Genomic DNA, 26900 nt, shown 5'->3' on the forward strand with positions numbered 1-26900 from the left:
TACAGCAGAATTTAAAAGGGTTTAAAGGGCCAAGTGTAGTGCTCAATTTGAACATTGCACGTAGCTCATCTATCAGTCTGTGGTGAGTATCTGTGGGCCCAGCTGACAAAGGAGACCCTCAAGTATCCAAAGTTAAATTTCTCCTGGTACTTTTAATGTATAACGGTGCGTGCAGTCAACGGGTGTTAGTCATGCAGTGCATGACAGCATAGACGGTCATGTGGTCCCTAAGGGGTTAATTTTGCAATGATACACTAGACTCCTCAGCAGCTCATCCCCCAGCTCATCATGTGTTGCTTGTGCTAATGAGAACCACTTACAGCCTATCACAGCACCCATTGCTTGTATGAATTGGTGTGGCTAGAAGCCAGTAAATGGTCTCTGCCCTACTCATAGCTCTAGTAGTGGCCAGGATATGGGCGGTCAGGGATCCTTATTCTGTGTTTAATTGTGTCACATTGCTTCAGGTGCCTCGGGATTTAAAATTAAGCCAACTTGGTCTGGATGAATGAATGATGGTAAAAAAGGGCTTCGGTGACTTCAGAAGATTTTTGCATATATCTTGATGTCTTAATTAATAATGGAAATTAGTTAGCACATCATGTTAAAGCGGCACTGTCATGCCAAACTTAAGTTTTTCCCAATCGCTTCCTCTTCTCTTACTCTTTCAGAACCTGTTCTCCTTTTATTTATTTCAGATCTAGTTTTTTTGTTTTTTTAAACTTAAGAAAAATTAGAGAATGCCTCATGTATTCATGCTTAAGTCAGCTTTTCCCACAATACTCACCCTCGTCCATGTTCTCGCTTAACTCCAATCGCCATTTCTGAACATCCTGTCCTGTAGACTAGGGCGCCGGCGAATTGACCGAACTTTGTCTGAACAGACTGTTGAGCCTGAGTGATTATAGCTTGCAGTTCGGGTATTGAGTCGAACAATTCTCCATACGAATGGCAGTCTCCCAAGTGTATTCTCCCAGTGAAGTAGACAGGTACCCAAACATCAGCCAAAACTAGATGATGGGTGTAACAGGAATGATTTTAATGGGTGCCACACTGACTTTTATGCAAATCCCCATGCAAGGTATACTACCACATGGACCTTGTTGGGGACGCCAATACACCAATCACAACATGGTTATAACACTCCCATAGTAAACATACAATCCCTCTTTCCTGCCTGGAAGATAATTGAGTCAGTTACTGTAATAACTAAATTAACTCCAGGCAGAGAAAACACATTTTCCCCAAATCTTCAAATACACATAAAATCCTCATAAATGTTATATCCCCTGTTAGCCTTGATCTGGGTGGCCAACATATCCAAAAATCACCCACATTAGTTCAGGGTTTTGGGAGTTGCATGGAAGTCCTAGTTTGACCGACTGCACATGAGGTTCTTGCCCAGAAACCGTTCCATGAGTTCAGGTTGTGCGGTTGGTCTGTTTCGGAAAGTCATAAAACCGAACAAATCCATGAATGGACCCCCCTGGCTCATAGTAGCGTTTGTTCCCCTAGTTTGTGGGAACAAAACAACCGAACAGCGCTCTCCTAGCTGTTCGGGAAAAGGAAGCAGGCGTTTGTATGGTTTGACTTTGTATAAGGGGAATTAACCCTAAACGTACCAGGAGATCTTCTAACCATAAAGGGGAAACAGCAGTACTGGTCCAGAAATGAACCCAATACGTAAACCACACACTGGAGTATGTAAACTCTCTATACGTCTCCCAATCTCAAATTTATGATAGGTTAAACAAGCCGAAAGACTAAGCCAGAAGATGAATAGATAAAAATAAATATAAAAATAAAATAAAATTAAAATTAAAATAAAAATGAAATTATTCTAAATCCATGTACTGAGTACAAACTGGTGCAAATGAGTGTAACAGTGGATGTGGACTCCAGCAACAAAGTGTATATACGTTCAGCTGTACTATGATACTGTCTGTAATAATGTATCTGTATGATAACAGACAAACACAGAAATATAATCTAATGTTTTGCAGTGTTGACTACTGCTCACACATTAGGTTACTGGAATAAATCTAGAATGATAAAAATAAGTGTCCTCTAGTACTTTGTAGCTTCAAAAAACACCCGTTTTTTCAGTAAAAAATCTATAAAATTTATTTAAACAGCATCATCAATGGTAGAAAAAATGAATGAAAACGTGATACATAGTATATATACATCGTATTTTTCGCTCCATAAGACGCACCTCACCATAAGACGCACCTAGTTTTTAGAGGAAGAAACCCAGAAAACAATATATTCTGAACAAACTGTCCCATAGTGTTTCTTACTATGGGACAGTTTGTTCAGAATATTTTTTTTCCCCCTCCCATAGTCTTCTCCCACCCCCTCCCTATAGTCTTCTCCCACCCCCTCCCCATAGTCTTCATCCCCCCCTCCCCATAGTCTTCATCCCCCCTCCCCTCCCCTCCCCATAGTCTTCATCCCCCCTCCCCTCCCCATAGTCTTCATCCCCCCTCCCCTCCCCTCCCCATAGTCTTCATCCCCCCTCCCCTCCCCTCCCCATAGTCTTCATCCCCTCTCCCCTCCCCTCCCCATAGTCTTCATCCCCCCTCCCCTCCCCATAGTCTTCATCCCCCCTCCCCTCCCCATAGTCTTCATCCCCCTTCCCCTCCCCATAGTCTTCATCCCCCTTCCCCTCCCCATAGTCTTCATCCCGCCTCCCCTCCCCATAGTCTTCATCCCTCCCCTCCCCATAGTCTTAATCCCTCCCCTCCCCATAGTCTTCATCCCTCCCCATCCCATAGTCTTCATCCCATCCCTCCCCTCCCCATAGTCTTCATCCCTCCCCTCCCCTCCCCATAGTCTTCATCCCTCCCCTCCCCATAGTCTTCATCCCTCCCCTCCCCATAGTCTTCATCCCCCCTCCCCTCCCCATAGTCTTCATCCCCCCTCCCCATAGTCTTCATCCCCCCTCCCCTCCCCATAGTCTTCATCCCCCCTCCCCATAGTCTTCATCCCTCCCCTCCCCATAGTCTTCATCCCATCCCTCCCCTCCCCATAGTCTTCATCCCATCCCTCCCCTCCCCATAGTCTTCATCCCTCCCCTCCCCTCCCCATAGTCTTCATCCCTCCCCTCCCCATAGTCTTCATCCCTCCCCTCCCCATAGTCTTCATCCCCCCTCCCCTCCCCATAGTCTTCATCCCCCCTCCCCATAGTCTTCATCCCCCCTCCCCTCCCCTCATAGTCTTCTCTTCTCTCCCATACTGTCCCCCTCCCCTTGTCCCATAATTACTTACCTGTCTTGTAGCGTTTCTCGGCAGCACAGGGCGCACCGCGGTACTGGAACTTGAATTTCATGTTCCGGTTTCCGGCGGGACTGAAAGGAAGTGCGCACTCAGCTCAGTGTGCGCACTTCCTTTCAGTCCCGCCGGAAACCGGAACATGAAATTCAAGTTCCAGTACCGCGGTGCGCCCTGTGCTGCCGAGAAACGCTACAAGACAGGTAAGTAAAACTTCATATTCGCTCCATAAGACGCACAGACATTTCCCCTCACTTTTGAGGGGGAAAAAAGTGCGTCTTATGGAGCGAAAAATACGGTATGTGTTTTTTCATTTTATTATTCACCCTGTCATATACTGGAATACGAGTTACCCACTGTTGGGTGTCATCAAGATGGATCATCTCTTATGACTATATCCATTCATCGATTTAATTTTCCAGTTATTTTTCTATTTTTCCATTTTTATCTGTACTTTCATTTTCATTTTTAGTTGTATTTTTATTTTTACTTTTATTTTTAATTTTTTTAGTTTTATTTTTAGTTTTATTTTTAGTTTTATTTTTAGTTTTATTTGGAAGATTATTCTACTTTATTTAAATCCTTCAATTTATTTTATTTTTATTTTTTATGTATCTCTACTACAATTCATTCTAACGTGACTCTTTACCTATATATTTATTACATTCCCCTTTCCTGATGTCTGTCCCCATAATGGTTTATCTGCCATAAGTGTTTATCTGCCATCTATTGTCATGTCTTACCACTAGATTTTTGGTATGATATTATGTCGGGACAAATTCTGAATGTTTCCAGTCTGTACAAAAGTATGAGAAACCGATAGTCATTGATATTTTTCTCTCTAGATTAAGATTTACTTTACTCTCTAGATTAAGATTTGTTTTATCTGGATCGCAAGTTGACAGCAATCCAGTATCCTGTTATTGCCTCGATACAATTTGCAATCCTACTGAAAAATCCCTCTCCACAATGTTCTGTATCTCTATAACATTTGGAGGAAGTTCACTCTACTATCTATATTTATTTATATTTATTTTTATTGTCTTTGTATTGATTTATTCATGTATACATGTAGATTCAACTCTTGAATCACAAATATTAGCCTCATAGAGCCAGTGTAATCGGCAATGCTTGAAAAAATATGTGCTGTATCTAGATTCACCCTGATTTTAAATAATGTGGTTTTGTATTATAACTGCTCCACAGTTGTACATTTACGTATGGATTGATATTCTGCACTGTAGATGTGTATGTTTTATGTGTATTGTTTTATATGACATTACTCTTTTTGCTCCTTTTTCATTCATTCATTAAGTTTATTCTTCCGTTATCCTAACATTGCAAAGATCACGGATAAAGTGATTAATTTGATTAAGACAGTTCACAGCTGCACGGGATATTCTGGTTAATGGGAGCTATATAAGAACATTGACTGCTCTCCTAAGATTACGAGCCTCTGATGAAGTGACATAATTCAGTCACGAAACGCGTAAGGCAATTTACGGCAGGAGCCGCATTTTCATTGAGATCCAGGGGAACGTAGACCAACACTGAGTGAGACGCACGCGAAGATTTTGAAAACCAACTTCCCGGCTTTTCTTCCCACCGTTACCTCTTGACCGGCCAGAGGTTCAGTGAGCAACCACTTTAATTGGATTCTGCTTATCCCAAAGGACTTTGTAAATATACCAATCGATTTTTTTTATATATATACTATGTATCACGTTTTCATTCATTTTTTCTACCATTGATGATGCTGTTTAAATAAATTTTATAGATTTTTTACTGTGTGTTTTATGAAGCTACAAAGTACTAGAGGACACTTATTTTTATCATTCTAGATTTATTCCAGTAACCTAATGTGTGAGCAGTAGTCAACACTGCAAAACATTAGATTATATTTCTGTGTTTGTCTGTTATCATACAGATACATTATTACAGACAGTATCATAGTACAGCTGAACGTATATACACTTTGTTGCTGGAGTCCACATCCACTGTTACACTCATTTGCACCAGTTTGTACTCAGTACATGGATTTAGAATAATTTCATTTTTATTTTAATTTTAATTTTATTTTATTTTTATATTTATTTTTATTTTTATCTATTCATCTTCTGGCTTAGTCTTTCGGCTTGTTTAACCTATCATAAATTTGAGATTGGGAGACGTATAGAGAGTTTACATACTCCAGTGTGTGGTTTACGTATTGGGTTCATTTCTGGACCAGTACTGCTGTTTCCCCTTTATGGTTAGAAGATCTCCTGGTACGTTTAGGGTTAATTCCCCTTATACAAAGTTTTATTGTTTCAGAGCTCTAATGGGGAGCTCATTTACCAGTTGAGGACTTCTTCCTACCATATTATTATATTTTGAGACCACAATTAAATCAACCATTTTTTCCACTCATCCAGGGTAGATTTTTCCACCCATATCTATATCGTTTGTATGGTTTGACCAGTGTTCGGGAAGTCGAGTGTCCGACTTTATTTCTAGACACTCGACGACCTAGTCCCACTGCCCCATTTCGTGCGAACAAGATGGCCACCGTTTTCTCCTGAACGTGGCGTTCGAGTATATGAACAGCGGTCACACAGGGAGAACAGTTATTCCTTGTTCTCTTTGTAGTTAACAAGCCAGGGGGGTTTCAACTACCGAACGGAAAAAAGTTAAATAACTGAAATAACGGGGTAATTTCTTCACACCAAAGTTGGTCATAGTATTAGTTAAAAAAGAAAAAAAGGAGGTGAAAATTCTCACTCCTTTCCCCTGCTCACTGTGCCGCAAGTAGAAGCATGTATACTAAACAATGAACAGCCAGTGGCAGTTGTAAAAAAATAAATCTATCTTCACCTGGTGAGGGTTCCATGCAGACTTTATAAGCCTTCCCAAGCCAAAGACGAGCAATTTGACTCAGAGCACTCTTTTTTTTTTTTTTTTGAATTCTTTATTTTTGTCGTGCAGGTGATTACAAAGCATAAACGTACGCCACAACAGCGTGCATGAATGGTTAAACATAGGATCAGCAGTGGCATGAGAGGTCTGCACATTTTTGTTTTAAAATGAAAATAACAGGCTGTTTAACATTATTAAGTAAGATTACAAATGTTAGGCTAGACAGGCTTGTGTTCGTAGCGCATAATCAGCAAAAAAAATAAAAGATTAAAGTAAACAATAATAGAGAAACTGAGTTTTGTTTTCACTGCTAGTGTACAACTCACTTAACTTGTCATTTTAGATAGGGTTAGCTATTCATTCTATGTGTAAGCTTTTAAGATAAACATATGTATACGTAAGCAGTTAAAAATTGGGTGAGATAATGACAGCACATAAACTGTAACTTTACGGTTAGGTAGTTGACATAAGGCAGTTCTTGCATTAAGGGGAATGTTAGTAACGTCCAGATTGATCAGTCTGTGTCTGGCTGACTCTGGTCTGCTACTTGCACTCATCCGATTCCAGCTGGGTGCCAGACGCTGTCCTCTTGGGCTCTCTCAGCCTGCAGTGTCTGATGCTTTTGCGTGGTTGAGTTCCAGGCCTCCGGCTTGTGGTGGCGTAGCTCACGGCTGTGCAGGTCGATGTGGTGTTTCGTGCCCCTGGTTTTTGGACTCGTTCTGCGGGGCCGGTCAGTCCCATGGATAGTGGTTGTGGTAAGTATTGGGAGTCTTCTGTGGTGGGCAAAAGTCGGGCTCTGGTGTTACTGGCTTTGCTTTAGCTTGTGCTGAGGCGAGGTTTGGGGCCTGCGCAGCCTTCTCCGCGTGATCCTCTTCCCTGCCGGAGCCGTGGGTATGTCCCGTTTGCGTGGTGGTTGCTGGTTAGGTAACAGACTACTCGCCCGCTGTGCAGCATGTTGCAGTGCCCTGTTCTCCAGCTTCACCCAGAATGCGGCCATGATAGCCTCTAGTTTGGTCTGGAGCGTGGTCTTAGTGCGAGGGAGGCACGAGGTGTCCGCCATTAGAGGTGAGTCTGCAGTTAGGTGAGTCGCTTGTCTGCTGGCTTTCACCTCCCCCTCGCCACTGTGGCGTACAGTTCTCCCGTGTTGGACCGTGTTCACCCCCAACGGTCCCAGGGGGGGGGGTAACGGGGCTTCTCCGTAGCGGTCACTGTGTATCCTCGAAGTGGGAGAGCGGCCGCCTCTCCCACCCGTTGTACACTAGGCCGCATGTCGTTTCGTGCGTGGCTATCTGTTTTTTCCGGGTCACCGACCCCTACAACCGAGCCCAGCAGTGTCAGGCGTCAGGTTGGGCTCCAGGTGGACCCGGAATCAGGCTTTGTAATGCTTCTTGTTGCTATTTTAAGCAAGATTATGGAGGAGCTTCAGTGGATCACGTCTGTCCTCCATGACAGTTAGGCCCCGCCCCCTCAGAGCACTCTTATTGGTTGGCACAACCAATCAGGTGGGGAAGACAATAGTCCCTCTCCCCCATTTTCACTTAGGGCTCCCACTCTCAGCTAATAGTTGGGGGCCGGGGAGAAGACAACAGGTCACCTTCCCGATTATCACTTGGGGCCCCCAACTGCAGCTAATGGGTGGGAGCTTGGGGAGGAGACAGTTGATCCCCCATGATCACTTAGGGCCCCCAACTGCAGCTTATAGGTGGGGGAGACAATAGATACCACCCATTATCACTTGGGGCCCACACCTGCCGCTAATGGGTTGGAGTCTGTTGAGGGGGGTAGACAACAGGTTCCTCCCCCTTATCACTTGGGGCTAGCTGTAGGGCTACTTAGGGCTGGCTGCGGGCCGCTTCTAATGGGTGGTGGGGCGAAACCCCCCATAAGGCCACTACCACTGGTAATGAATCCCACGTTTGGTTTAAATGCCCCAAAACATTTTAAATGCCGTGAGCCGGTAGTGAACTGAACAAAGACCGAATTGGCTAATTTTTTTTTTTTTTCTGGCTCACTCTTAAATTCAAGTTTTTAGAGTTCTCGATGATTCTGTTACACTCTCTGTCCCATAGAGGTAACGCAGCATCACGATTGATCACTCAACCCCTCTTTTCCTGTGCATCCATTTGTCTAGTTACAATTACGTGTCTGTTAGTCTACCCATTGTACAACGCTACCGAATTTTGCTGGCTCTATAAATAATAAAATAATAATCACTAATTATGATCGTCGTGGAAGGCCCAATGAGGTAGTGCAAACCAATGGGGATCCTTCCAGACTTCCTTATAGGGCTGGTTTTTTTTTTATATATCACTGTCTTTGTATTATTGTTCTGTCCTCATGTAAAATGTAATCAACAAGTGTTGTGTTGGATAACGGAGTAAGAAACACCTGTGGTGGTTCTATTCTTTTCTTATGATGTTATGATATCAAACAGAAGGTACTTTTGCCCCAAATATGAGATATTAGTTGATATTGTAAGGATAGAATTATATAAGTTTAGATATGGGATTTTCAAAATTAGATAATTATGCTCAAGGGCTTAAAGGACCACAATAGTGCCAGGAAAACATACTCGTTTTCCTGGCTCTATAGGGTCCTTGGGTCCCCCTCACCCTCTGGGCCACCCTCCCGCCGGGCTCTAGGGTGAGGAAGGGGTTAATCCCTTACCTTTTGTTCCAGCGCCGGGCTCCCTCGGCGCTGGGGACTCTCCTCCTCCTTTCCCGTCGGCTGCATGCGCTGCAAGAGCCGCGCGCGCATTCAGCCAGTCTCATAGGAAAGCATTCTCAGTGCTTTCCGATGGACGCTGGCGTCTTCTCACTGTGAAAATCACAGTGAGAAGCACGGAAGCGCCTCTAGCGGCTGTCATTGAGACAGCCACTAGAGGCTGGATTAACTCATGTGTAAACATAGCAGTTTCTCTGAAACTGCTATGTTTACAGCAAAAAGGGTTAATCCTAGATGGACCTGGCACCCAGAACACTTCATTAAGCTGAAGTGGTCTGGGTGCCTATAGTGGTCCTTTAATTCGCCACAAAAAATGAAAAATTTGATATAGATGAGAAATTGTACACAATAGCTAATATTTATGTCCCAAATTCTGCTCAAATACAGTATATGCAAAAATTGATAACCCAGTTTCTTAGACATTGTCCAGATTGGAGATTAGATGATAAATTACTTATATCTAAAGTTAAAAGGAAACTCCAGTGCCAGGAAAACGATCGGTTTTCCTGGCACTGGAGGGTCCCTCTCCCTCCCACCCCCCAATCCCTTCAGTGACTTACCTGAGGCAGCGGTGATGTCCCTCGTCGCTGTCTCCACCTCTGTGACGCTCCTCCTCTTCATTGTGTCGGCCGGTGGGCGAGGCTGATCTCGCCCACCGGCCGAGGGGACCTAATGCGCATGCGCGGCAATGCCGCGCATGCGCATTACGTCTCCCCATAGGAAAGCATTGAAAAATCATTTCAATGCTTTCCTATGGGGTTTTGAGCGACGCTGGAGGTCCTCACACAGCGTGAGGATGTCCAGCGACGCTCTAGCACAGGTTTCCTGTGCTAGAACCCAGGAAGTGACCTCTAGTGGCTGTCTAATAGACAGCCACTAGAGGTGGAGTTAACTCTGCAAGGTAATTATTGCAGTTTATAAAAAACTGCAATAATTACACTTGCAGGGTTAAGAGTAGTGGGAGTTGGCACCCAGACCACTCCAATGAGCAGAAGTGGTCTGGGTGCCTAGAGTGTCCCTTTAATAGAGACCATGTTGCAAAAGCAATTGATCTTTATTGGCTGGGTAATAGTGACAATGAAGTTTCGCCTATGATGAAATGGTGTGCCTCTAAAAGTGTTATTAGAGGTCATATAATCAGTTGAGAAGCACATTCAAAGTTAACCAGGGAAAAGTCTTTGTCAGATTTATATATCGAACTTGATGAATGTAATAAATTAAATACATAGTCTCCTTCCAGAGCTGTATCAAATCAAATAAATATTCTTGAAAATAAAAATGAATGACATCTTAATATGCAAAGTAAATAGAAACATGCAATTTATGAAAACTAATTATTACTACAGGGGGACTAAAGCAGACAAATTACTCACTAATAAAGTTAAATCACAACAGAATAATACATTAATAAATAAAATAAGATAAGGCCAAGAAGTAATGCTAAAGAAAAATTTACACTGTTTTTAAATTAGATTACTGTAATCGATATAATTTGCCAGTAACATCCTCTCAAAATTCTATAGATAGATATTTTTCTGATAAAGTTCTTCCCTGTTTAAATAATTATCAGTTAGAACAATTGAACGAAAGAATAACCCCTTAGGAAATTGCAGAAGCTATTAATTCAATGAAAAGAAATAAGGCGCCTGGGCCAGATGGCTTTGTCGATTCTTTTTATAAAATATGTAAGGATTTTCTCCTCCAGAGACTTGCCGATTGTTTTAATTCAGCTATGCTTAAGGGGGGAGATGCCAAAAGAGATGCTTGTAGCTATACTCAAACAAAATAAAAACCTAGAAGAAATAGCCAGTTATAGACCAGTTGCATTGTTAAACACCGACTATAAAATCTATGCCTCGGTTTTATCTAAAAGAATAAAAAATATTCCCACTTTAATTTCAGAATATCAAGTGGGCTTCGTTCCGTGGAGAACGTTGTCCAATCATATCAGTAAAATTTTAAACATATATGCGGAAGTCCATGCTACGAAAACCTCTTTTCTCACTATGGCTCTTGATGGAGAGAAAGCCTTTGATAGTTAGCTGGGATTTTATGAAAAAACTTTAGAGGTTTTTGGTTATAGGGACAGATCCTCTCGGCAATCATGGCCCTTTATTCCTCTCCATCAGTAGAATAGTGGGAGGGGGAATCAGGTCTGAATGGTTCGATATCTCAAACGGCACCCCCCAAGGCTGTCCACTTTCTCCACTCCTTTATATCTTAATACCTTAGTAACTTAGTAACGTATCGTTTTAATTAAAAAATAAAGGGCTTTTCAAATAAATGATAAAGAATTTAAGATCAACCAACATGCAGATGACACTTTATTAACTCTTGCGAATCCCATGTCTTTATTCCCAGAAGTAATGAATATGAATATATATATATAGAGCAATATAGCCTTCTTAAAAATTAAAAACTAAAATGTTGGTTTTACCTATGTATATAAAAGAAAAGTATTATATTTTTTTGAATAACCATTATGCTTTTAAATGGGAAAAAGGGGCTTGAAATACATTGGCATACAACCCCTCTAATATAATGAAAGCCAACTTAATTTCCTTAATAAGAGAAATGAGTCCCCTTTTAAAAGCTCACTGGAAATATCACGGTGGGGCAGAGTCAACTCTATAAAAGCGTATATTTTCCCTGAGATATTCTATTTATTAAGAATGATCCCGATGCCTATACAGCCTTCATGGTTGATTCTTATAAATAAAATCTTTAGAAATTACACATGGCTCAATAAGAAACCTAGAATAGGGTCTAGGTCTAGAATTGATCTCCTATATTTAAAACCTAAACAAGGAGGAATAGGTTTTCCAAATATTTTCTTATACCATCAAGCGGCCCTTTTAATGCATACGATTACCACAATTAAGCAAGAAAATATTATCCAAAATTGGTATGAAATAGAATTTAGTGATATTAAGGAGCCATGCAACGCAGTTAATTTGTTCTGGTCAACAAGAATTAACACCCGAAATAAAAGTAAGACGTCAAACTGACAATTTAATATTAAATCCTTTAATTAAATTCTGTAATCACTTTAAAAAAACAAGTAAATTTAAAAGATAAAATGTTACCGGCACTACCATTTATATATTTAAATAGATGGATCGACAATTTGGATATAAGGCAGTGGACACGGCAGGGTATAAAGACAATTTCAGATTTATTCAAAGACTCACATATCATGTCCTTTGCTGATTTATGGAATGTATTTGGGCTTTCTGCAACACAGAACTTTTACTTTATTAGAATAAAACACTTTCTATATAGCTCTATATCTATATGTTATCTGAATTGGACATCTTTAGCTTTTAAACTAAAGAAGTTAATTAAAAATGATAAAGCTGTAAAGTTACTAATTAAATGCGTAGATATTATAAGAATGATTAAATTCCTATTTTCCCTAATTCTAAATGCAGATGGGAAAAGGACTTACAACTTAGAATAGATATGAGTGGTGTGTGGCCTTACAATCCGTATACTCTGTGGTACACTGTTTAAATATAATGGAGGCACATTGTAAATTGTTGAATATGTGGTACTTGACCCCTGCCAAATTAGGTAAATTCTCTATTTCTGATACTTACAAGTGTTGGAGGTGTGGATCAGAAGGGGCAGATGAGATACACATATGGTGGAATTGTATCTCGATTGGGAGAGCTTGGGACCAAATTTTACTAGAAATTACCGTATTTTTCACTCCATAAGATGCACTTTTTTCCCCTCAAAAGTGAGGGGAAATGTCTGTGCGTCTTATGGAGCGAATATGAAACTTTACTTACCTGTCTTGTAGCATGGGCGGGGCTTCACAGCGCGCACCGCGGTACAGGAACTTCAATTTCAGGTTCCGGTTTCCGGCGGGACTGACAGGAATTGCGCACTCAGTGTGCACACTTCCTTTCAGTCCCGCCGGAAACCGGAACCTGAAATTGAAGTTCCACTAACGCGGTGCGCGCTGTAAGGCCAGCCCACACTACAAGACAGGTAAGTAATTATGGGACAAAGGGAGGGGAGGGGGACAGTATGGGAGAGGAGAGAACACTATGGGAGGGGGGGGGGAGACTATGGGAATGGGGGGAGAAGACTATGGGAATGGGGGGAGAAGACTATGGGAGAGGGGGGAGAAGACCATGGGAGAGGGGGGAGAAGACCATGGGAGAGGGGGGAGAAGACTATGGGAGCGGGGGGGAGAAGACTATGGGAGAGAGGAGAACACTATGGGGGGGGAGAACACTATGGGACAGGGGAGAAAAAAAAATATTCTGAACAAACTGTAAGAAACACTATGGGACAGTTTGTTCAGAATATTTTTTTTTCTGGGTTTCTTCCTCTAAAATCTAGGTGCGTCTTATGGAGCGAAAAATACGGTAACATGCTACTGGGTATTACACACCATTGGACACCTGAAGCAATTCTATTACATCTAAAATGACCCCAAATATCGAAAGAGAAGAAATGGTTTTGGATTCATGCATTGATGGCTTTTAAAATATCTATAGCCAGAAACTGGAGAAAGACAACAGTAGACACCTGGCCTCCGGTTAAGGAAACTATTAGATCCCAATGTAAAATGGAAAGGGGTATTGCCTCTCAATTTTGTATTAATTTTTATAGTTACAAAATTTGGGATAATTGGATTAAGACTCTTGAACCTCCCATTATAGATTGAATCTGACCTCAGTTGTCTGGTCAGTCTCCGTCACAGGTGAATATTCCGACTCCGAACAATGTAAGAAGAAAGACACAAAGTTGTTGATTGAAATCAGAAGTGTTAACGATTTGTTTTTATGTATATTTGTTGTATGTATTGTCAAATGTTATATGATATATGTATTAAAATGCTCAAATACATGACTGTAGGGACAATGGATAATTGTCTCTATATGCTTGTCAGTATTTTAATGTGAAAAAACTACTTAATAAAATATTTATTTTAAAAAAAAGATATCTTCTGTGAGCTTTATAGTATCTGTGTTCGTTAGGTTTGTCAGGGAAAGAATATCCAAACAAGATCTAAAAATGTTGCATCTACTATTTTTTCATTAACCGTCCCATTGCTGTAAAGTGATGCGTATTAGAGCAAATTCATTAGATACTCCCTTCTGATCAACTATCAGTTTGTTGATTGAGCTGCATGTCCCTGTAATGTAACGTGATGTTCCGTCATCCCTTAACTTGTTTGCCAGAAGGGTATCAAATTTATTTTCCTTTTTAAAGTAAAGTCTGTCTATTCCTTGTAATCTTCGTTGGACTGCATTAGAACTTAATTCGTTTGATTAGGAGTGGATGTCTGAAATTTCTTGTAGAATTGATAATTCCCTATTTGATTGATGTTTTGAAACAAGGTTTGTGTATAAGATGCAGATTTTTTTCTTCTTGTTTACGTATATTTCTTAAAGCGCAAAATATGTAAGTGCCTCTGATGAATGAATTTAAAAGCTACCCATCTGTGGCCATTCGGCTGCTCACTTTGACTGTGAGTAGTGGAAAAGAGGTCAATTTCAGTTTCTATTTTAGAGTAAATGATTGCATGGTTTGAATGTTATCATTTAGTTTCTAGCAACTAACTCTGTTTAATGTCCATATCTCTTTTAGTCTCAAGTAAACTGGAGAATGATCAAGAGGTTGTCTCGGTATTACATTTTTTTTAAATGCTCCCAACCTTACCAAATATAAAATCTAACTTTTATTAATAGCAAATAAAAAAAAATTAAAAAGTGTATATAAAGTACAATAACGAAGAGCCAATGTCAGCAGCAGGGTAGATCTTGCTGCCACTATATTAAAGGACATATCTATAAAAGAACAGGAGGGAAATATATGTTAAAATCCACAAAAAATAATAAAGGCAATGCTAAAAATGAAATGTAAAGTCAGTCACCAGTACATCTAAAATGTGTGTGTAAAGTAACCAGGGCCGTCTTTAATATTGATTGGACCCTGGGCAAAGCATTTGCTTGGGCCCCCTGGACCCTGTACCCCTCCCCAGGCGTGCAAACACGTTATCACCCTTAACGCAGTGGCTACCTAAAGTAGAGAGGTGCAAGAATATTTTTTTGGGCCTCCCTATTGCAAGGATGTTTAAAAGGTAGATCCCCATCTGTCGTACGACTCCAGCAATGCCTTGACAGCTGGGGCTCTACCATTTACCCATGTTTGCAGATTTTTATTTAGCCCTAAGCAGTTTTTGTGTGTATCAATGTAAACAGGTTTTTGTATGGAATATGTTTGTATGTGGTGTTGGCGTTTGAATGTAAGCATGCATTTATGTGTAGTGTTGGTTTTTGAATGCAGGGGTGTGTATACATATAATGTTGGTGTTTAACACAGATGTGTATTTGTATGCTGTGCTGAAGCTTGAATGCAGGGGTGTATTTGTGTTAGCGTGTGAATGTTGAGATGTATGCACAAATACACACACAAACACACACGTAGATATGCACACAACCTGACACACATACTGAGATCGTACAGATACACTGAAACACACAAAGACAACATACAGCTACACAATGACACACATCCTGACATACACAAAGATACAAACACTGACACACAAACAGTTACACAGACACACATATACACACCTGACACACTTGCAGATACACACACACTTCATACAGATACACACACATATATATACACTGACACACACACAGATACACACAATGACAACCTATAGATACACACACACACACACAGATATACAGACACATAGAGACAGACAAACTGACACACAAACATACACCGATAGACATACTTACACAGGCATAAACTGACAGACATGCTGACACATTCACCAACACACACACCAGCATACTGACACAAAGAGCCATACTGATACAGACATGCACACACTGACATACATATGGACACACAGTGACACATACGCTAACAGACATGCTGACACACATACACTGACAGACATACTGACACATTCACAGATACACACACAAAATTGACACTATTAAACCCACCCTTCCTACCTTGGAGGGTGGCTTTCCCACTTGTGGCTGAAGGTGCTGGGAGTTGAGGTCTGGCTAGCTCGGCCCAGACCCCCACCGCTCTGCCTCTTCCCCCTCCCGCGCGCTCCTCTCATTATTGGAGGAAGTGACTGCCACAGGCGTCACTTCCTCCCAGACGGCTGCCGAAAAGCAAGAGGGCCCGGTCGCGCTCTTAAAGCGCCAGAGCGCAGAACCGGGCCCCTGCTGACAGAAGCCCACCGGTGGCCCTTAGTGCATGGGCCACCCAGTAGGCCTCCTTAGTGCGCGGCTGCACCGGCAGAAATGCTTGAGGCCAGCGGGGCCCACGGTGCAGCTGCTTCGGGCCCCCCAGGAGTAACTGGGCCCGGGGCAGCTGCCCCGTTTGCCCCGCGGTAAAGACGGCCTTGAAAGTAGCTAGAAAAGATAGAGTAACAACAAAATAGAGGGATTCACTAGGCAAAATGGGTGTTAAATTTGGCTGATGAAATTATATATATATGATGATATCCCCAATAGGATAAATATTTAAATAATTAGTAATGGATATAAATAGCTACCATAAATAGTACATGCAAATAGCAAAAGTAGCACAAAATCGTAATAAGCAGACCGAAGTAGTTGCAAGTTGAGGGCCTCAGTTATTGTTCGTGGATAAGGTATTTATCAGCACAGTCTACCAACTGCTAAGCACTGTATATTACTAAAGATAGTTAACTAAATATTAATTAAATAAGTAAGCATACTGCCTGCCAAAAATAACAATGAATAAAAAGCAAACCAAGTGCATAAAGAGCTAGATAGTTATAAATGTATCCATACAAACATAACAAACTAGTATCTGAATGGTACAAGCGATGTACAACGTGCAATAACACTGATAGATACCCATGTAACTAGTCAACACATCTTCACTGCATACTAGGAAAACACTCAAATAACTGATACACAGTTAGTGCGCAGCTGCAAAAGGATCAGATGAACTAAATAGTGTTATGTCAATCTACTAAAATAATAACAAGATCTAAAATTTGAGATGTTTCACTTCATACCTTTCATCAAAACTTGCACATATATTGCAATTCAGGTAATTAATCTCAGTAGATAATAGTATCAGAAATAAATAACAATCTGCAACAGGATGATAACATTTATGAAGCCATAATATAAACTCTCCCAAAATTATAAGATTACTCCTCCAAATGTATCCCTAATATCAAATGATGGTAATGAAAGTGCTTGCAGAAAAATAGACAAAAAACACCTAAACTTAACCACTAAAACAAATAATAAAGAAGCCAAAAATGAAGTATACTACTCAATCTTCATCCTGTGTACCTAGCACTATGCCTATCCATGCTAGGCAGACTAATAACTATGTTCAAATATATATGTAGTCTATATATGGCTTTCTCATAAAAAGTAAAAGTGATGTGCTCCTTGATGCTAAATCATCATTTAAGAAGGCAAAGAGTCACCACCTTTATACACGGCATGCTAAATGTTCGAGCCCCAACACGCATTTCACCTAAATGGCTCATCAAGGGGACCAACATCACGTGGATGAGAATAAGTTGGAAATTCTTTTGGTAAAATATGAGTAAATCTCTGGGCATCCCTGAGATAATTTTTTTGAAGGAGACGTTGAAAATAGTGAGAATTTTGATGACATCACCCTGGGGGCGATCTCTATCAAGGGTGCGATCTAAAATGTTATTCATATCATGATCTTCGAAAATCTGGAAGAAGTGGGCCCACTTCTTAAAGAATGAAAATCAATATATCGTAAAATCTAGGAATATGTTCACTGGTGGCGTATACATTCAAAAGCTTTATTTATTTTCACAAAGTAGACCGTCTATCAATGACGTCTTTCATTTCTTTCTTGTTTGATCATAGTTTCTAAAAACTGGACATCATTTTTAATTAGTTTAAAATGCACCTCTTTGTTTACTTGTGGTACATGCATTAAAGCTTTTTTTTTTGGGGGGGGGGGGGGGGGATGCCAAAATAAGGGAGTAAAATCTTTGCAGAAATGTATTTTCTTAATAAAAAACATGTCTGCATTCATTTTTGTAAAGAATCTTAAAGCCATGTTACTTCTTATTTTATTGTTTAATCCTTTTTATTGCGACTAATGAGAGTCGTTCCACAGGGTTCAGGGTTTTTTAGAAAGTTAGCTTTTCCCTCAGTTTTTTTGACAGTGTAGCAAATTAAATAAGTGACAATCTCTTTATATGTATATATATATGTGTGTGTGTGTGTATTTATATATGAGCTGCGGTTTCACAACATTCTTTTGTGAATTAAAATAGCAAGATGTGTATTGGGATGTCTGTTTGCTTTATTGGGAAACGCCTCGCACTTTAGTGGTATGACTAGAATAACCATGTCCTCCAGACTGAAAGGTACTCCTAAAGGCCTCCATAAGACCCAACAAGCCCTGGAATATGGGGGTATGTAGTTGCATTCAGAGGGTATGAACCAGTAACCCGTGAGGTATTTAGAGATCTTCTTTTTGTATCCAAAAGCTTGGTTCTGTTAAGCAACATGTCCACAGGCTGAGGCTCAACTCCCTCATCTGCTAATGAAGTAGTAGTATTTACACTCACCTCCAGAATGGGACTAGAACGGGGCACTCCCAAAAGATAAGCACCAGGGATCCTGCCACCCCATGACACCTCCAACATTGGCCAGAGACCTGGGACACCATTCTATGTATTTTTAAGGGGTATCATACCTGTTTATTATGATCTTAATTTTGGTCTCTTGGTATTTAGTGCATAATATAATTATCTTGGACCATTCCTGATCCGTAAAGGACAAACGTGCAGAGCATCCTCCCAGTAGGGCATACTTTTGAAAAGGGGATTGTGTCCTATGCAGGAGCAATTTATAAAGAACGAAGACATCCCACAGCAGTTCTGCTGGATAACAAGATTCCTGATACATTTTGAGTCATCTGTGTAAATTTGCTCAGAACTAAAAAGTCACCACTAGTTATAAACTGTAATGTTTTATGGTACAGACCAATCAGAAAAGCTGGATTGAGATGAGACCCGCGTGGCAAGTCCAACATGGCCGCCGAGCTCAAGGTACCACGATCCCAGACAGGCCTTGAAACCCAGGAGTGGCTGAAGTCCTTCCAACACAGATTTGATATGATCTGTTGAAATTCTGGCGCCAACTCAGTGACCGATCTCAGGTGCTCCAACCTCCTGAAGTACAAGGCACTCCATTCCAGCAATCTTGATGCCTGCCTCTCCTCAGAGCAGGAAGCCTACACGGAGAACAGCCCACACCCACCTGCACCTCTTGCCGCATGAATAAGCTACACTGCTGTCCTGAACGCCTGCTCTTCTTCTGAGCTGGAGGTAACCCCCCCACTGCCGTCCATACACCCAGTGGGGTGACCGACCCCGGAAAACCCTTGGGCCCACAATCCCGATGAAGAGATCGATGGACTTAAGGCACGGGCTCCCATTAAGGCCTTGGGCCGAAGACTGGTGGACATATGGCTTCGCAGATCTACATGCCGTCGACAACAGACCTTATTCAGCATGCATTGTATTGAAGCGTGGAAGGGTGGAGAAGGAACACATTTTCACATACTGATATGGCCCGGAATTGGGACTGCTTCACCATACTGGCCTGCTTGTGGACATATTATGTTATGTTTTCTCCCAGTGGTAGCACAACACTTATTTTACTGTTTGACTAACATGTTTTCCTTTTTTACTGTAATAATCTGCCCAATTCCTTGGCTTATATGTTACTGGGCACTCTCTTTTACTCAATGCTTAAGACTAGCCTGTTTTGTTTAACCACAGTCCATATGTTTAGCACTGTATACATGCTCTTGTTTTCTTCCTTTTAATTTAAAATAAGGTATTTTATTCTAACATGTTACAGGCTGTATTACTTACCATGCATCCTGTGTCTGATAACCATAACTATTCTGTGTGTATTACTACCTAATGTTTAAGCTTTACTGTCACAAATGACTAACATGTAATTCTGCTACAAGATTCAATAAAATGTGATTGACAAAAAAGAAAGAAAAGAAAAGCTGGATTGTGGGTTAGTAGGTACAAGGGGCTAACTAGTGTGGAAAGGGACAATTTTGGGGGGGACATGGTGCCATATTTTGAGAGTAGCCCAGAGGAACTGGGAGCATACCTGGAACATGCATTTCTCAGACATGGTACTGCTGTAAAGCCCAAATTTTATGCAAAATAAAGATTACCAGCGCACACATAAAAAAAAAAAATTAAAGGACCACTATGGGCACCCAGACCACTTCAGCTCAATGAAGTGGTCTGGGTGCCAGGTCCCTCTAGTTTTAACCCTGCAGCTGAAAACCTAGCCGTTTCAGAGAAACTGCTATGTTTCACTGAGGGTTAATCCAGGTGCTTCCGCGATTCTCAGTGTTAAAATCACAGTGAGAAGACGCTGGAAGTCCATAGGAAAGCATTGAGTAATGCTTTCCTATGGGCGGTTTGAATACGTTTGCGGTTCTTGCCGCGCATTCTGAGCTGACGTCGGCAGAGAAAGGAGAGTTCCCCAGAGCCGAGGGAGTCGGCGCTAGAAAAAGGTAAACGGCTGAAGGGGTTTTAACCCCTGCAGCCTAGCAGGGGGGGGACCTAATGACCCTATAGTGCCAGGAAAACAAGTTTGTTTGCCTGGCACTATAGTGCTACTTTAGTAAAATGCAGTTTTACATATTTCAAGGCTACTTAAAATCACCTATTCTAGTAAAGAAATATGAGGATTGGGTTACACTATTTGGCCATATTGTGTTAAGCCCACCATTATGTCACAGTGCCCCAATATTGGTGGGTCCTATGCTTAACATATGTTAACTGCAATACTTACTCTCCTCAAATGTATGCTTTCGACTACTCGACTCTCCTCAAATTTATGCTTTGTGGTTACCACCAGAGAGGCACTTGAGTGGGATTCTCAACCCCATAGTAAGCTGGTCTGGATACCAAACATACACAGAAAAAAGGGGAATTGGGGGCATGCCCGGAAAAAAAATTCTCCGCAGTGGTGCTGCCATGAAAAAAAAAATTTACAGCCAGAATCATGCAGTTTAATAATACAATAAAGTGCGCTGATTTAGAAAAAAAAAACAGATATCACAGCTGTTTTGGGAGAATAAGCTGGTCAACATTAAGTCTGGGCCTGTTTCCCCTTCACACGTAATAAATTAGAGCCAAATTCAAGGAAGAGAAAAAGGCTCATTGCAATTGGAATCCTCTGGGAAAAATTAAAGCAGCCTGGGTAGGAGATTCATCTTGACGAAATTTATTTGGCCATACCACAAATAACATAGTGACCAGGCTCTCATATCTGCTTTGAACTTGTCCATGTGAGCTCCAGTGGAAACATAATTCCAAGATATTTAAGTTTTTCTCTATTTGCAGTATGGTAACATGACCTGCTAAAGAGTCTCTCTCTAGTTGCCTTGCAATATAGAATTAAAGTATTTCAACAGACTTAGTAGTACTTGATAGACAAACTGTGTGTGCTAACAGCTTTGTCAATTTTGGAAGGTTTTTTTGCAGCCTGGAGTTTATCCATGGTCAAGCCAAATTCTCAGCTGCTGAATCAGGTGTCAATGACTCTAAGACATTGTCTGTTCGACTTGTGCTCTTGTCTGCACAAACTGAGCTTTAGTGAGTCTTGAACTCTGCATTTCTTATCATGCAGAGTTCAAAAACTAAATTTTTTATTCCACCTCCGTGAATAGATAGGGTTTCAAGAAGTCAGTGTTGTATTAAGCCTATAAAGTACTAGGTATCCAACAGATACAATATTTTTCCTTGTACCTTAAAAGAAACAAAGATATAGTGTAACACTGTTTAATATACACAAAGAAATCCCCAACCCCTTATTTATGAACTCTTACACGGTAAGCTTTTCCTGTCTTTTTCAACAGTCTTGTTGTTAATTGTGCCCATTCTATGCTAAGAAGGGTTATAGTATTTTTAAAATGTCAAATTACACATTTATATGGTCTCAAAATCATAAACATAAAAAACATTTTGCATACATGCATAAGTAAATTTGCTTTCTCATACCAATACAGGTCAATCATAACAAATCTTGTCTTACTGGTGCATTCCCTGCTGTGGCAGAGGCTTTTATGTCTCTATTGACCTATTGTACATTATACCTAATCATTGTTAAAAAAGGTGTATAGTCTTTTCAAAATATAAAATTGCGCATTTATATGTTCTTTAAAACATCAATTTTCATATTTAGATGTGCCGTAATAGAGAACATTCTCCATATTTACAAAAATACATTTGCATTTTAATATCCAGAAAAAAACACACTCTTTATCAAAAAATTATTTTTAATCATAGTTCAATAAAAATACTAGCGATAATTACCTGGATCGATAGAAGTGGAAGTATTGTGGTATTTAGAATAATTGTAATTCCCAAACTGGGATATAAAATAAATCAGTGGTGCTTCAATGATTGCTCTAATTATCGAGGAATCTTGCTTAGTCTCAAATGGGAATATGGCAATATCTGGGATAGAAGGTTCTATCTATCAGATTCTAGAAAAGAGGGCGTATGTATCGTAACTAAAAAGCTCCACTTATCGTGAGTGGTGAAAATGTAATATTATTCACGATGTATGGTCTATTTTAAGGAGATAGCTAAGAAAAATATATACTTGCAGGTAAGACCTTTTTTTCTTTACCTATTTCAGTTTTATAATAACTATAAAATATTAATTTGTTCTAATTCATCAATTAGGCCAAAAGGAACTAAAGTTTTTAAGTTATAGATCCAAAACATTTCCTGATTTGTATGTTTTGTAGTTAGATCTTCTCCCCTCCATTGTATATTAACAAGTTGTATACCCAGTGGCATATTAAGGAGGGACCGACCTTTTTTTTTTTTTTTCAAAAACCATAAAGGTTGTTTTAAATGTAGACAGTTCAAAAATCACCCATTTTTAGTCACATAAAATGAATCAAAATAAATACCTTAAATACTGTGATATACAACTTGTTACTGCAAAATCAAAAAAATGCTTTTTAGCTATAAACGTGTACCATCTCCAAGTTAAGGGGAGCAGGTTCATTGAGTCTCCAGGTTTTTTCCCTGGGCTTACCTAGAAGGGAACTCATGCTGAAAACGAATAGGAATAAGTAAAAATGCACTGGATATATGTGGGTGGTTTCTGGCAGATTTATTGGAAAACAACCATACACAGATTATGCTCAAAAAAGTTCAATTTGATGTTGAAACATTGTATGGTTTGTTTCCAATAAATATGCCACACTGTGACATATCAAGCTTTCGATGTTCCCACCCAAGTATCCATACACCATTTTGAAATGTAGCTATAGTTTTGAGAGTGAAAACTAAAAACATATATTGTTTTGAATTGAAGGCATAGATTATTGTAAATCTTTGACAGATAACAAGGCTAACCCAATGGGATGCTATCGATTTATCTATTTAGGAGGGTGACTAAGTGCAAGAAAGGTAGGAACAACTACAAAGAGAAGGAAAGAGCTAGAGAGAAAATGAGAACATATGATAATAAGCACCAGTTTACTTCCCAGGGAGACAAAAGAACACACCTGGGCCTGTGGGGTAATGTGGCCGGTGGGCCACAATTTACTGCTCATTAATAGGGATCATGTAGGACCCTTGACAACGGAGTATGCTAGGATTCCACTCGGCAGTATGTGTTACCCATGAAGGCAAAAAAGGGCCCACTGCTCTGAGAACACTTCTCCTCACAGACATTGGTTTTGGAATGAGAATTTCCAGGTCAGGTACTCAGTTGTGAACGATAACTGGGCACACAACCTGTAACCAGCCAGATATTTAAAATTCTATTTTCTATTACGCATGAGTCCTAAAATTGCCACACCATTATACCCTGAATAGTTGCCACTTAAAGATTGATGAGATCTTAGCTCCAATTAAGAAAGAAAAATATAGAATTAGAGACTGTACATACTGTACTTAGGGAATCTCTATAGGAGGATATGTTTCCAGGATGGAATAATCGATTCATCTAAAACATCAAGAAACTTTTGTGTGTGTGTGTGTCCCCATCTTTAGGGCATTTTATAGGACTTCAATGCATACCTCAAAACATTTGAAATGGATAAAGAGGAACACCTGACATTTGGAGGACGGAGGGTCGGTGGGAGGTTGTTAATGGGTGGGGCAGTCCTAAGAAATTTCAGGTGACATACTAAAAACAATTTAAATGTAATTTAGAACAAAACAAATATCTTCTTACACAAATGTGGGGAAATTTATTGCGTTGAAATGTAGGGTAATTTAATACCTGGAATAGTTATAAACAATTAACAAGCTTGATTAGATACTTAAAAGGTAGAACAGAGACCAACCAAAAAAAAGTTGGGAGGGGGGGAGGAAAGAATAACAGCTGGAACAAAAAACACCCTTCCGCCCTCCCCCCCCAAATAAAATGATCACTACCTCCATTTCTGCTAAAATCTTTCACCGTCTTTTAACCGTTGAAGACGCTACTGATCTTAAGAGCATAATATAAAGACTTGTGGGTTCCGAACAGTTCTTATCCTATATCATTCATTACTTCTCCATCTTACCTGTACTGAGCCCACTAATTATATCCTCCTAAATTTAGAAAAAAAATTAACCCTCTTTTCTCTTCCACCACCTCCCATCCTTGTGTTCCTTGTCACTACTGTAGTGTTACATACAAATTGAACATATAAAATCAGTATAGAGGCCTCATTAATCCTTAATACAGTTCAAAACAGCTGGGGGAAAAAACAAAACCGCAAAAAAAAAAAAAAAAAAAGATTTGTTAAACATTGTTACGAAGTTTAAAGCCTTTTAGTGTTTAAAGGACTGAACTTATTATTAAGGCTTACTGTTGCTGATTGATAAAAGAGACTCGGTATCCTCGCTTTTCTCATGCTTTTCATGTGCTACGGACAGTTTTGCGTAGTTTACACGCTCCACTATGTGGGCCCCCGCTTGTATCAACAGCTTAACCCCTTGAGGACCAAACTTCTGGAATAAAAGGGAATCATGACATGTCACACATGTCATGTGTCCTTAAGGGGTTAAACGGGTTTAACTTCAAATTCTGTGCATTCATGTCCATCTTAGAATCTTCCAGATCTTGCTTCTCCCGCTGCCAGCACCTGGGGTGCCCCTGGCCCTACATCCTTCATCGATACGACGACTTTCCCCATGCCATGTTTTGCTCTTTGAGAATTTTTTTTTCCCTTTTTTATTGTATTATGTTCTATCCTAGTACTGTGTTTCTTTTGGATGTTAAGATTTTTTTAAACAAGGATATTTTGCAAGGCTACCTTTCTAAAAATGGACTTTTAGTTATGGATACGCATCTACTGAATTAAAATTGTAATGCAGTGCCATTATGGACAGCTAAAAAACTAATGTTGAAACTCGTCTCGACAAGGCAGTAGAAAGCCTTTACAGTAAAAACTGTAGTTCTGATTGAAAACTAAGCTTTTTTTGTTTCCATGGAGGCTGTGTGAGTCACTGCCAAGGTAAGATGTGGTAAGGCTCCATAAACAAAATAATTTCACTCCTAAATGGCAGAGAACTGAACAGTGGCCAAAACTATAACCAAAACAGCGTCGTAAGTTATGTTTCTTGTTTTTCTGTAGAAACTTACACATCTCTTTATTTTATGTTATTTTTATAAAATGATGTTAATGGTAATTATTTGCTGTTAATTTTAATTATTTTTTTTTAGGAGATGATAGTTCAATTTCTGACCAGCCTCACCTGACAATCTGTGATCAAGCGGAGTCCAGCAAGGAAAGCTTCAAAACAAGAAGTTCCTTAAAACTGTCTGATGTGGAAACCCCAAACTTAGCACCAAGTCTGACTCCTGCAACCCAGCCAACTATTTCTTTGATATCAGATGAAAATGCAGATGCCCTGAGTGTGGAATGCCTTACTTTAGTTCCTCCTATTGATCCTCATAGCATCCATACTTTCAGATCCACATTCCAAGCTTCCGTGGAATCTGAAAGTTCTCACCAAGCAGTGAGTGAAACTGATTCTGATGGACAGTGATTACAGAGATACATTGCCATAGTTTTAGTTTCAAAGCCTCTTGCTGAAAGCCATAGCATTCAGATGAACGATTGTGCGACTACCACATCCAAATAACCCCATTCGGAAAGTTATTATTTATTACAATATTCCAAAAGATGTCTTCTTGTTTCTACCACAATTAATGTACAAGTCAACCTTCCATGAAGTAAAGGCTACTAGTTTGCCGCTGTAAATGCTTTAACATGACTGCCTCATATTTATAGCTTTGGAGTTGGGTAGTATGACTGAAATTGTTAGCCATTTTAAAACTTGAGTGGGGGTGAATATGTACAGAAATAATCTCATTTTATTTTGTTTACTGTATCCTGTTGTTTTCAGTGTAATTTCTTCTCCATCAGTTCCCCTTCTCCAGTTTAACAGAAGAGGCATCACTATGAAGAAATTTGCACTATTGGACGTTTTAACCCACCCCTCATTTTTATAACCTCAACATTCATGTTCGTTTTTTGGTTGTATTTTTATTTTTTGTGTAGTTTTTTTTTTTTTTTTTTTTGCTGTTTAGAAAAGTATAATTTGACCAGATTAGTCTCTTCCATATTTTGTTTTAAAACAATAATTACTTACAGCTTACATATTATGTGCACAACATGGAAGTTGATCATTTAAATCTGCGAGCTTGTTGGGTTTCTCCGAGTATTCCGTGTTACAATGAACATTTCTTACAGAGATGGGAGAAAGACTGAATGCTTAAAGAAGAAAAAATCTGACAGGGTTTTCATCTAAACTTTGATATACTGTTAATTTGGCCTATAGTTAAAGGGAATTCCACCATTCCTTTATTTTTTTAAATAAGCAATATTTTTTCTAATGTCTGTAGTTTGAGTAGACACATTAAAATGACATTGTGGCTCAGATCTGAAAAAAACGTGTCTGAAAACAAGAA

The 26900-nt window shown here is 39.9% G+C and overlaps 1 protein-coding gene across 5 annotated transcripts in view; it reads left to right on the top strand.

The window, feature by feature from the left end:
* CLEC16A (C-type lectin domain containing 16A) overlaps positions 1–26489 on the top strand; it is a 156412-nt gene extending 129923 nt beyond the window's left edge. For 3 of the 5 annotated variants that reach the window (XM_063430273.1, XM_063430275.1, XM_063430274.1), the window contains one exon: positions 25650–26489. In XM_063430273.1, coding sequence (XP_063286343.1) covers positions 25650–25975 — 326 coding nt within the window. In that variant the 3' untranslated portion in view covers positions 25976–26489. Of the gene's footprint in view, positions 1–25419; positions 25429–25649 lie in introns of all 5 variants that reach the window. The other 2 variants (XM_063430278.1, XM_063430277.1) reach the window with 2 other exon arrangements.
* The last annotated feature ends 411 nt before the right edge of the window (positions 26490–26900 follow it).

The sequence above is a fragment of the Pelobates fuscus genome, chromosome 8, assembly GCF_036172605.1.
Source record: "Pelobates fuscus isolate aPelFus1 chromosome 8, aPelFus1.pri, whole genome shotgun sequence".
Lineage (NCBI taxonomy): Eukaryota > Metazoa > Chordata > Amphibia > Anura > Pelobatidae > Pelobates > Pelobates fuscus.